The 13456-nt window shown below is 35.7% G+C and overlaps 1 protein-coding gene across 1 annotated transcript; it reads left to right on the plus strand.

The window, feature by feature from the left end:
• Positions 1–350: 350 nt before the first annotated feature.
• On the plus strand, positions 351–9450 carry LOC139731270 (uncharacterized). Its single transcript, XM_071642156.1, has 3 exons — positions 351–732; positions 7403–7578; positions 9016–9450. The coding sequence occupies exons 1-3, from the start codon at positions 351–353 to the stop codon at positions 9448–9450; spliced, it is 993 nt and encodes a 330-aa protein (XP_071498257.1).
• Positions 9451–13456: the final 4006 nt, after the last annotated feature.

Genomic DNA, 13456 nt, shown 5'->3' on the forward strand with positions numbered 1-13456 from the left:
CCGTGTGCAGATATTGCACTGAGCGGCGTGGCTTTTTCATTTGTCCAATGACGACCGTCGAAATGCCTTAACCCTTATCATCAACACTCAAAGGATTATGGCCAGTCGCAGTTGCGTTTCGATCGTTGATATTTCTTTTTATCTTTTTCTTTATGTTGTAAACTACAGGACGTCTACAAATGGAAGCGTACCCTACCAGAGCAGAGGGTTAAGGATTATAGGATAGGACTTACAGTAGGAGTGCAGAGCTCTGTATGCGTTTAATATCACCACTGGTGGTAGTGGTATCCAGTGTACGACCCCCCCCCCCCCCCCCCACACACACACACACACAACTGCAACTGGGCAAGATGTCCAGTTCAACGGAGAGAAGGTCTCAAGACAACAATGAGAATGGTGATATCGACGTCCCAACCTCTCCTGGCCCGACAGTTCAGGACGAGCAGACGGCAGCATCATCACCAGTAGATGAGAAGGAAGGGATTAAAAAAAGTACCGCTCGCACTCCCAAGAGCAAACGCGGGGCTGACAGCAGAGGAGCTGGAGTAAACAGGAGGAGATCGGGACCAAAGGCAACTTTCCCGTGGACTGACACCCAGGAAGAGGACCTGGTTGTTTGGTGGCAGAGACACACTGTTCTGTACAACAATCTGGGTGCTGGTTTCTTTGACAAGAAGCGGAAGGATAAGTTGTTTGCAGATAAGGCGAAGGAAATAGGAAGTGGTTGTACCGGTAAGTTTTTATATAATATTTGATGGTCTTTCTGCTGGCAAAATGTCAAACTAAACTTTAGAAATTATGCTGTACAGATCAATCATCTTATTGCAATAACAATGATTATGATTCAATGCAAATTTGCTGGGGTGTAACTGGGGAAAAAGAAATAAGAGCAAGGAAAAAAAAAAGATTAGTAATGCCCAATTCAATAAACCCACTTTTCCATGTTCACTGTATTTAGTAGAATAGATAAATAAATGAATAAAATAATAAAATAATAATGATAAAGAATAGAAAAATAATGAAAAATAGGAAATAAAAATATACACCTGTAGATCTTTTCAGTGCGGACTGCCCTGTGGTACTTTCAACTTCTAAGACCAAAAACATGAAGGACTGGTCGTGGGTCTTTGTCAGTGAGATTTTTTCAGTAAAATGCACATCAAGTGTCCTTCTTCTGATTTAAGTGCCTATCATTCAATTCAGATGTAGCTGCATTGACCATGCACTCTGTCTTGCATTGAATACTGTAAAACATGATATATTCACGGCATGAAATTTTCGCGAATTGGAGCTGACAGCCTTTTTCGCGGCATGAAATTTTCGCGAATTGCCACTGGCGTTCAATACGTGTAGTGTAGACAAAAAATTTCGTGTGCATTTTAATTGCGCGAATTTTGGCGCTCGCAAAATTCGCGAAATTAAAATGCACGCGAAAATTTCTTGTTTTACAGTATATCCCATTCTGAATGAATAGGTTTTAAAACCCTAACTAGGCCGGGCTATTTAGGTATCATAGAGCCGGGGGGACTCCCAGGCCCCCCCAGATCTCGGCCGTCGACCGCACGATCATGACGAAAACTGGCACACACATTGCCTATGATGTAATCTAAAGAACCACAAAGTTAAATTCTAAAAAAAAAATATCATTTATGCTACAATGTGTAAATTATTCTAATTTATGCATAATGATGCATGAAATCATACAATTTGGTATTATAAATCACTAAATAATGCTCAAAATGGGCAAATTTTTTGTAAATTGTGTAAATATTCTCTTTAGTGTCCTGAGCAAATAAAAGAAAAAAAATTGTGCCATCAGAATAAATTCTTAAGTATTTCATTTTTAAAATTTTTTTATGTATTTCTTTGATTTTTTGACTCTATGTTTTTCATTGTTTTTTCCATGAAACTTGTCTGTGACATTGTTCCGAACAAGAAAATATGTTATTGATTTTAATCAATAAAACCCCCAAATAATCATGCTTTTAGGAAATTTGCCTGTATAAAGCACAGCTTGCATTGAAATTGTACACAAATTCACGTATTTGAGCAATTTTTGGTCTGACATGCACATACATATTTATGCGTAACTTCGGAACCGAGTGACCAGGCATCGCAAATTTGGTGTCAAAAGATGTGGGAGACTCGAAAGAAAGAGGTGGGGGGGGGGGGGCCTTGGAGCCCGCCTCCCTAATTAGGGTTAAAGTACACTCGATTGATAATATACTGTTATTTGTGCTGGTGTGGGGTTTTTGTTTGTTTGTGTGTTTGTGTGTTTGTTTGTTTTTGTTTCCTCTGTGCTAGATATGTAAAAAGGTTTGTTGCAAAATACATATGGCCTTTTTTACGATCAGTGGTGTAACTTTTGTACTCAGAGGGTCAAAATTTCAAACAAAATATTTTTTCATTATTCTGTTTGATTCCTGTTGGAAAGTATTCAAATTTTTGAAAAAATAACATTTCAGACCTTAAAGCTGAAGAGTTATTGGTGTAATTTAAGGAAAACCCTGGCACCTGAAGTAAATTTAAGCAAAATTTTGTTTTCATGAATTGCACCATAATGACAAAACTCTGTAGTCAAACTTCACCGTGCAAAGTTTATATGGTTAACAACAATATATAGTTTGTGAATCAAAACTATTTGGGGGTTGAATATAAAGTGAATTTAAAAAAAAGTACATGAGATTTATAGATTTTTGGTAAAAATACCAATTGACATGCAATTTTTAAGATTTTAACTATTTATTGGAGGGCAAGCCAGGTCAAACTCTATACTATAACAAGTCTTTAAGAAGGGCTACCTTCCTATGTAAACATGTAGGTTAAATGAAATTCCAATCATTTCTTTAAATCTTGGATTTTTCACACATGGATGTTTCGGAGGTGACAGTTAACATAATAGAATGTTTCGGAGGTGACATTAATATTAACACTCAGGTTTTTTTTGAGAATAAGTGACAATAACACAAAACTTCTTCTTTTTATCAATGTTTTTAATAATTATAACTAGAAATTAACTCCTATTTCAAGCAGATAAACCACACAGAACAAGTGTTTTTTTACACTTCATTAATTAGCATGGGCACCGGTAGTTTGCCTTCCATTTGGACGAAGGTTGTAAGCTAAATATTTTAATCTGATAAGAAACATGGCATTCCATTTTCTACCTTAAATTGAGATGAAAGTGTGAGATCATTTTAGTAATGTTTCTTTGCTCTCAGAACATTTTATTCCACAACACCAGGGAAGAATCACTTTGTTTCGGAGGTGACATTCAATGTTAACATTGTGTTCAAGTATTCATATAGTATGTCCCCCCCCCAAAAAAAAAAACAAACAAACAAACAAACAAACAAACAAACAAACAAAAAACAAACAAACTACAATTAGACTTTTGCATTGATAGCACCCAATATGATTAAATCAGCTAAAATCTACTTTGGGGTCTTAAATTATAACATCTTAGCTCTATTTTGCAGAAAGCCCCAGTCAATTTGGTTAAGTGGTCTCAAAGAAATGTGGATTGTTATAAAGGATGTCAGGAGTCTGATTCTTCCAAGTTTAGCACTTGGATGCTCTTGGAACTGCATATTAATGTGTAAACACAATATATAGAACTTGGAGGGAAGGGATTCCTGACATGCTCTACAAAATCCTCATTTCTCTTTGACCTCTGAAGCAAATTGAATGGGGTTTTCTGTAAGGTGTGGGCAATGAGTTATAGTTTCAATCCCTCAAATTGTATTTTAGATTGATTCATTATCTTTAAAGTTATCGTTGCAGAGGGTACCGTTATAATTTTTTGGTGGGGACATAGGTTATGAATGCCAAAAGCAAAAAATTCTTATTTGAATTGTATTATGTTTTTGTTTGCACATAGTATTATAAATAGATTAATTCAAGGATGTTCATGAATTCTTCATCATTCTTGATAGCCACCATACAAATATTATGATACTGGTGAAAGGTGTTTAGTTCATCTGGGATAAATTTTCTATATACACTGTACCAGATTCATTTAAACTGTTGACATTACTAAAATATATTTCATGTATCTTTCTGAATTGCTTGAAAATTACCAGCAAATCATATATATTAATCACTTTTGAGAGTAAAAAGTATAAGATGAGAAAAAATCATTTTATTGTTTTGGAGGTGACACAACACAGAGACAACCCAACTTCTCAGGTGTTAACTAATATCTTGTGAACATTCATGTCTTTCCTCATGGCTTTAATTTTCAAATAATAAGCTCTTTCTTTCAGTTCTTACTTGTTATTTTGTTTCGTTATTCTCTTTCATGATAGTGGATACCAGCTCATATTTTGTTTTAGATTGTAACTCATACTAATCTTTAGCAAGTTTTTACAGTTTGGTTCAGACAACAGTTTGTGTTTCCCAGCTGAAGAGAGCAGCATAATGCTTTTGTGTGAACTTATGGGGAAATTTGTTTTTGTTCAGTAATTTTACCCATCAACTTCACAGAAGGTCCCGGACACAAACTGGTCTCAAATAACCCTATAAGGGACCGAAAAAGGACAAGTTCACCTCAATAGACACGAGGGTTGAGTAAATACAGCAATATTAGTAAAACACATCAGTGAGAGTTTGAGGAAAATAAGGCAGTCCGTTCCAGGGTTATGAATTTTTGAAGTTTCTGCTCAGTCAAAGCTGAATGAGAAGACTTAGAATAGCTTGTGATGTCACACGTGTACAAGGATATAGAGAAAGTACATTTGTATCAAGAAAATTCAACATATTTTCACTTTTCTTGCATAACAAAAGAACACTTGACTTCTCTCTTTTGGAAGGCAGGGTTAATAATATTGCCCTAACATACATCAGTAGCAAGTTGAAGAAATGTGCACTTTTTTTCAAAAAGTAAAGTTTTGAGAAATTCACTTATATTTTCTTTACATCGTATGCATGTGACATCATACACTGTCGTAGTCGTCTCATCCAGCAGTGATTGCATAGATACTTAAAAAAAACCATAACTTTTGAATGGATTGTCCAATTTCCTAAACTTTCAGATGTGTTCTACTAATGTTGTTGCATTCACTCAATCCACATGTAGTTATATGAAGGTGGACTTGTCCTTTAAGAAACCATTTTCTTTTCCTTGAAATTTCAGTACTTAACGCCAAATTCTAAGATAGAACACAATGACAAAACAAGGTAAACATGTCATCAAAATCATATTGAGATAGAACTACAAGTACAAATCTTGTTTTTGGATATTTCCCTTTCCAGTCCTAGGGACTTGTTCCTCTGTTCACTTTAGCTGTCAGATAACTTCAATAAATAATCTTAAAAAATACAATGTCATAAACAGTTGGTTCAACTTGGAAAATGTAATAATTATTGTCATATTAAAAAAAAAATCACATAATTTTGTTTATGATTACCACGTTGTACATGGAAAAACAACAACTAAGAATTCAAGAACAAGTTGTGCACCAGCTATAGGCATGTTGCCTTTTTGTGGAGTTTGATTATTTTATGATTTTTTTTAAGATTGTGGACTAGGGCATGCATGAACTGCCACATGTATCACTTTGGTATCAAGGGAATTCTGGTGAGCTAGGTATACAAAAGTAACTTCTATTGTGATGATTTTGTAGATATTAAATGTATTTGAAAATGTTAATAGATAGTGAAAAGGAACTGAAGTCTTGCCTTTCACTATCACATAACAATATGGTGTTAACAAACAATGTCACCTCCGAAACACAAGAAAAAGCAACCTACATGGAAAGCTTTGATTGGTAAATCTTCACAACTAAATTGCTTAAAATGGAAATCAAGCTTCTAAGATGAAAGCATCTATATGTTTACTTAACTAAAGCAGGAGAATTGATCTTGATTACAATATTATATATACAACAGATGTGTGTATTTTGTGCATTCTCTTTGTTAAAAAAGTGAAAAAATGTAAATTTGCCCTAAAACGTACAGTATAGTAATAAAAATAAGAGTGAGAGGGTGTTAGTTGATTACTCCACTTTGAGACTTATGCTACTAAAATAAATGAAACCATTGGTGTACATGATATGGTTTCTCTTCAATAGAAATGAGCAAAAACTCTTGTTAACAGTGTTTTGTCACCTCCGAAACAGTAATTCTTAGTTTTTATGAGATCTTTTATTAATCTCTAGAAAATTCTCACTTCCTGTTGCCATATTACTATTTTCATCCAAAAGAGATTCCTGTCAATTGGACAGAATCAAACAAAATTGCTTTGTCTTCGAGAAATTATCAAATATAATACGCTTGTTGTTTCGGAGGTGACGGTTGTTTCGGAGGTGACAAGTGTTAACGGAAAATTGTAAATTGCTCCGAAATGAAAACAACAGGCTATATTTCTACTACCTTCCTTCAGAGATAATGTGAGGGGACATGTTACATTTTTGTAAATGTAATGTATAACTGATGTCAACAATAAAAAAATCAAATACATAAATCTGTTGTCTCGGAGGTGACAGAAAAGTTAACGGAAAAGTTGCATAAATTTGTAAACACTCACCAAAAAATGATAAGCTATTTGAATCAAATAATCTTTGGATCAAAGTTAAGTCAGACTGATTTAACACACTATTCTGTTTTGATGGAAATTAGCAAAGTTGAATTTTATAATTGTGAGCAAGAGCTAACTCAAAAGAGGGGTTAATTGTTAACGGAAAATGTCACCTCCGAAACATAAAGTTTGGACAATTTCAGTCTTTAAAGAAGACAAAGCAGAACCTGGTAAACATAATACATGTGTGTAGTTCTTAATGTTGGATACCTGTCTATCACCACAACAACAAAAATAATGAAAAGGAATAAACAATTTAATATGCTAGGTCTGACAAAAAAAACATGTCAGAGTGCATACACCAAAAGTGTTAGATTTCGAGCATGTAAGTGCATGCCACATCTGAAAGAAAAAGAGAGGAAAGTTCATTAAGGTACCCAAGGTAGACACTGTGGGTGGTAAGTTTATGAGAAAAAATAATGCATATCTGTCAGTGTATAAGAAAGTTATACACCAATTAGTACCAAAACCGGGTTTTACACCACTGATTGTAAAAATGGCCATATTGGATGTTCAATGATTTAATTGAAAAAAAGCGTTTTTCCTTAAAGAGTATAAAGCTAATTATCGTATAGGTATCTTTTATTTTTTTATTTTTGCTGATTTAGAATTCCCTTAAATCAATTCTTCATTTAGATAATATAACCAGTGTTATATATTTGCTAATATATATTTCATGATAACAGATATATATGATTTACTATCTAATGTATTTAGTCATTTTTGTGCGTTATGATTTCCTTTTTGCTCAGATTATAGAATATACAATGTATCTGTTTATATGCTTAAAGTATAAAATTTCATTTCATTCTGATGTCACTTTAGGTAAAGATGTGCAAACACATCTTCGTAGCTTGCGGACCAAACTGAACCATATCCTGAAACATCCCACTCATGGAAAGTGGCGAGAACCCAAAACACCGCGAGAAAAATGGGTGTGGGACCGTTTGCATTTCATCCGACCATTCATCTCTCACAGAGATAAAAAACCAAGTACAAAGGTTAGTATAAAGATGTACTGTACAGAGGTTGAGATGGAGTTAAATTACATATTATAATGTAGATATTTGCTTTTTCCTGCTTTCAGAAAAGATAAATAATTTGTAGACATGATAACATCTGAATTCAAGACTACTTGTGATATCTACATGTAAGAGCTGCCAAGTCTACCTAATTCTGCTTGAGACTCCTTGAAATGTCCATGCCCTGACAACAAGATTATTATGGAAAGCATCCTTTGTTTAACCATTAATTTCACACATTGATAGACCATGTTTTACCCCCATTCTACAAAGATTTTTTTTCTCATCGGCCACTCTTCGGAAACAGAGATTGTTGTTTCTGGCCACCCATCGAAGTGTATCAAATCGCAGTCTGATGAATCCGACTTAGTTGGTAAATATTCAGTCGAGTGTCAGACATGTCGCGTGTGATCCTGAAATGTCAAACACTGACCAGATAGTTGACCAACACAAGTTGGACCCATTAGGCTGCATTTCTAATACACGTGGGTGGGTGCCCGGAAGCAATAATCTTAGCTTCCGATGAGTGACCGATGAGATAAAATCTCGGTGGAATGGGGGTATAACACAGGTATCTCACTGACTGCTCTGTGGAGTGTTCCACAGTTTGCTGTATGAATGGTATGGTGACAGCTCTGATATTGATAATTTATGAAAAGAGAAAGTTTGTGCTTTATGCTTTTGTTTTTCCCTGCAAATGACACATTCTATTCTACTACAATGACATGAAAAATCACAAGATTCAAAGTTTATAAAAAAAGCATACTTCTTCAGATGCATGGAGGAAGATTGATTCACTCAGTTACTTGCTGAGGAAGTCATAGCAAATTCATAGACTCACAAGGCTGTCAACATTTACCAATCACACTCGGGAAGTCAGGGAGTCTTGTGTTACATGCACAGTGGACTCCCGTTATAATGAAATCCCGCGGGAGTGGCACGTTTCTTTTATTATATCAAAATTTCATTGTAACCGAATGGATAAGCAATATTAAGAGCGGATAATGTTGCAGCCTCAATTTTTACTTCGTTGTAACTGGAATTTCATTCTAACCATGTTCATGTTAACGAGAGTGCACTGTATCCCAAAATGATTCCCAAATCAGTGAGATTCATAATTTCTTTTTATTCCCACACATGAAGAGATATCGAATCAGGAAGCCTCCTGCAGACTCATGGAGACTGAGGAGATCAGGGGGGCATTTCATAAAGCGTTTTGTCAGACATTTCGTCTGACAAACTGTTATAAGCTACTGAAATCCTTGCATCTGATTGGCTGAGAGCAAATTTGTACGACAAAACACTTCGTGAAATGCCCCTCAGGTCAGTCAGAAAATTGTTTGTATCAATGCAAAACGTAATTTCTGTGTCAGCAAACCCTATTTATTGTATCACAATCATGTAATGAAATTTCAGATGAACAAAGGCAGCTCGGAAGAGGACTCCCAATCGGAAATAAACGAGGATGCCATCGCCATGGATGCACTCCCAGACTCAGACAGCGACAATGAGGGCGAGTCGATGTCAAGCATCCTGGACGGCTCGACATTCTCGGTGCCCAGGCTCCAGCCAGAGTCCCGCAGGAAAAGGAATAAGGACGCGAAGCAAGACAGTCCAGCCGCTAAGCAAGACATTCCAGCCAAGAGGGCCAGGGCCACGGAGGCAGATGAGGAGGAGGTTGATTCCTTCTTGGCTCATCTCCGCTGCACCTTGCTGAGGGTTCCAGCCGATGTGAGGATGGAGATGCAAGCCCACATCCTCGTCATGGTCTACTCCCGCCTCCGGGACGAGATGCAACCGATCATTCTCTCAGAATCATCAGAAAATGGCCAAATGACAGGCAGTACATGACATGCTTACCTATACCACATGAGAAACTAAAGCTCTAAGTGTGTGGAGCAGTAGGCTTACAAAGTATAATGCTGATGCAAAAGAAAACTTTTCTCCAAAACAAAGATATTTTAGTTTTATACACACTGTGTTCAACTGAAAATCCTCCTTTTTTGCATTAAGGAATCAACTCCTGTTGCATAAAGGCCTGGTAAGAGTACCACATTGTACATATGTTATTAATCATTCTAAACTGAATTTTGAAATGCCCATAGACAGTTAATACGCAGGCCACCAGGTTCCGCTACAGAACGAGTTTAACTTGAAATACATGTGTAATTGTAAATGTCACTACACTGAATACAGTGTAGATGTTTTTCATTAGGGAAAAAAAATCAACAAATTGTTCTGCAGCAGGGCACCAAGAGACTCCAACTTTAAATCAATGAATCCTGAGATTTCTTGTGATGTAAGAAATCACTTCAAGTTATGTTAGAGTTAGTGTTTCTTTATACGAGATTAAATCACATTCAAGTCTGAACGCTAATCGGTCATTAATTTGTTTTGCAAATGGAAAATTAAAACAACATCTTGCTTGACATTCAGTTGGCATATAGAACCCAGTGTGTAACACACCATGTTCATCACTGTGCACACATGTTCAAAGGATTACTGTAAAAATAGATATTATCGTCTATGTTCACAGTGTGGAAATTTTTGTTGCATAACATTCAGGCAGCATAAAAAAAGTGAGAAGGTAAAATCACACAAGTTTTTTGCTTGTTACTGTAGATTAATACCAATGGCGGATCCAGGGAGGACCGCAACCGGCGCACGTCCCCCCCCCCCCTTTATTTTTTGTTGAAACAAAAGAAATAAAAAGAAAAAAAATGGGGGGGGGGAGGGGTGCGTGCGCCCCCCTTTAATTTTGTAAACGCGCCCCCTCTTTACGGAATTCTTGGATCCGCCCCTGAATACAATTGTACTATTTTACATTTTGATCACGCAGAAATGAAAGCACAAGAAATTCATCTTACCCAGGCTGAGGATGAACAATTACTGGTGCAAAAACAAAAAAAAGTCCACTTTTACAGTAACAGGTTGTTGATTTCTGTGATTGCATAGTTGGAAAAATTTAGTCCATGCTGAAACTTCTTATAGACAGGTTGCATGTTAGGTTACTTGGGTTTGTCAAGTGGACATTTCAACATTAAAAACAATCACTAAGACTAGGGCTAAAACTCAGCACAATATCATGATTCATAGTGAAGCTCAAGACAACCAATTCCATGCTTATTTTCAGTCTTTATTTACAACATGTTGCTGTACAGTGGTTGTTTTTTTCCTGCATGAGTACAATTCAGATTTGTAACTAGGAAAAAATGCATTTAAGCAAATCATATACATTATGTAGGCTATGCATTTATGTAGTATGCATTTATGTACAAAAAGCCAGGAAACATTTGCTTGTTTATAAAATAATTACTTTTTATGGTACAATTATGTACGCTCAGGTTTGAGTTTCTTCAGTTTGTCTCCCTCTACAAATGAAATTTTTTTAAAGACCGTAACTGCTGATCTGTAAATTAACAAACATGTAAACAAACAAACAAAAAATTAACAAATTTTCATTTGTAGAGGGAGACAAACTGAAGAAACTCAAACCTGAGCCTTCACCCCTCTGAATAATATCTTTCTTTTAATTATGTACGCTGTTTGTATTTGAATTTGCTTGCAACAAAATGCGTGTTTGGAGAGGTACAACAGGGCCACATGATAAATGGTTTGCAATCTATTCTATTGGTTGAACCTCCTTTACAAGGGTGTATCATCATGGGTGTGTGTATGTGTGTGTGTGTGTGTGTGTGTGTGTGTGTGTGTGTGTGTGTGTGCTGGTGTTTGTATACAGTAAACATGTGTGTGTGTATATGTGTGTGTGTTGTGTAAGAATGCAGTAAGTGTCTCGAGAATTATACATTATTTGGGCGCTCATTTGAAGATGATGAAAAAAAAAATGTGCTGTAGATAAATCTAAGAAAGTTACAGGAATACAGAAGAGGATACATTTTACAAATACATTGTACATCAGAATGAAAGGGAACATGTCAACTCTTGAATACATAGGGATGCTTTGACTTTACTACAAGTAGGTACTGAAGAGTTCTTAAAGAGTACCTTTAGCCTGAAAATAATAAGAATTAATAAAAACAAATGACATTACAAAAACAAACAAAGAAAGGGTGTAGATACAGTACTGGTATATCCCATGCTTTCTAGTGATATCAGATATTCAATGAATACTGATACTGTGTTGTCACAGAACTCCTCCAGTTCTGTGGATGCTCACTCGATGTGGGTGCACTGAAGCTGTCGTGAAACCATACCTACCTTTATACTGAATATTTAATGAGGTATATTTTACAATTTGTTTGAGCCCCAAGCTGTGGGTTTTCAAGTGCACGTGATACCATTTGTTGGCTTCTTATCCCATACAATGCTCTCATTGTATAGCAAGATTATTCACAATGCTTTGATCTACAGGTTTAGGATGGAGCAACTGCTTGTCTCTGTGAACGAAATTCACATTGAATGGGTGGAACATGTGGTACACTTGTATGGGGTTGAACATACAATGCTATCACCTGTGAGACCAGTGGGTGGTGATCAACTCGAAGTTGTCATGATTGCCATTAATTGCTACACTCGTATGTTAACAGAAGCAAAGAAATAGTATATTTTTAGAAATATATCTTCTTTTGAGCTTACATATGAAAGAAACGATACACTTAATCTGTAATGACTGGGTATACGCTCATAATTTTCAGGGCATTATATGGAAAGTGAAAACACTGTGAATGACAAGGGCTGTCATTATCCTCAGTTTTCACATCCATACTGACACTCTATAGCATCATTTTATTTACTATTCACTTTCCTTTTGTTTAGTTTTGATACAATCAACTATTTTTGAAAAATAAAGATATCCAGATTGTTGGAATCATAACTCAACGGAGGTGGGATCAAATAAGAAATAAATCATTTTTGTGACTTGTAAAATAATTAAATAATGTACAAAGATAAAACAATTGCCTATCACAGAGAAATATTTCCAGCAATAAATGTCTGAAATGGCGGACAATTTCACGGACTAAAATGCGCAGTTTCAACAACCTGCAAAATCAATGCTTCAAAAACCTTGTCTTGGTTTGTTTGTTTTTTCTTCTCTTCTTTGTGGATGATTGACATTTTAACTTACAAATTTGACTCAAGTGGGGTTGACTGTCATTAGAAAGGAGGTACACGTGTTTGCAATTTGTATCCACCAATGCTTCTCAGCTTCTCAAAATCAATGAATAGACTTTTTGTTGACCAAAAGTAGGGTCTTAAATTCAGTGAAGGAAAACAAAACAATCTCGTCATGAAAATAAAATTCAGCTAGTGACAGACAAAAATGTAAAAAGTCCATATGCATTTTTGTTTTAAATGACCAGTGTCATCCAGGAAGAGGTGTCATACTAACAGAATAACATCTGTCAAAAATAGAAAGCCTTTAGAATGGTTGTTCAGTCCACTGTACAAGCCATTATTTTTGCATACAGCTATTTTCGTAAAAAACCAGGTCATGGACATATTTGCGAGCTGCTATTTTTGCGAATTGACACAAAACTATTACACCAGCACATGGGCAACATTTTTGCATGTTGTTAAATTCGCAGTCCAACAATGATTCGCAAAATTCGTGAAAATTAAACCCTCGCAAAAATAATAGCCTATACAGTTTATACATAATTCCTATTAAGTTGAGTAGAGTCACAGAATGGTGATGACCACTCAAGAAACACTGCCATAATAAAGAATAAAAGTAAAGCAATTACTCTCCCTCACAAAGGTAGGGAGAAAAGATACAAGCAAGCAATTGTAGTACACATTGTCTTTCAAACACAGCAGACATGTCAAAAATTTTTACCAAAGTGATAAAAATAAGAAGAAAATATATAAAATGAGAAGTCTGCAATATACTAAAGCT

The sequence above is a fragment of the Diadema antillarum genome, unplaced genomic scaffold (assembly GCF_040938485.1).
Source record: "Diadema antillarum isolate AM-2024a unplaced genomic scaffold, OU_Dant_1.0 seq00000367_RagTag, whole genome shotgun sequence".
Taxonomy (NCBI): domain Eukaryota; kingdom Metazoa; phylum Echinodermata; class Echinoidea; order Diadematoida; family Diadematidae; genus Diadema; species Diadema antillarum.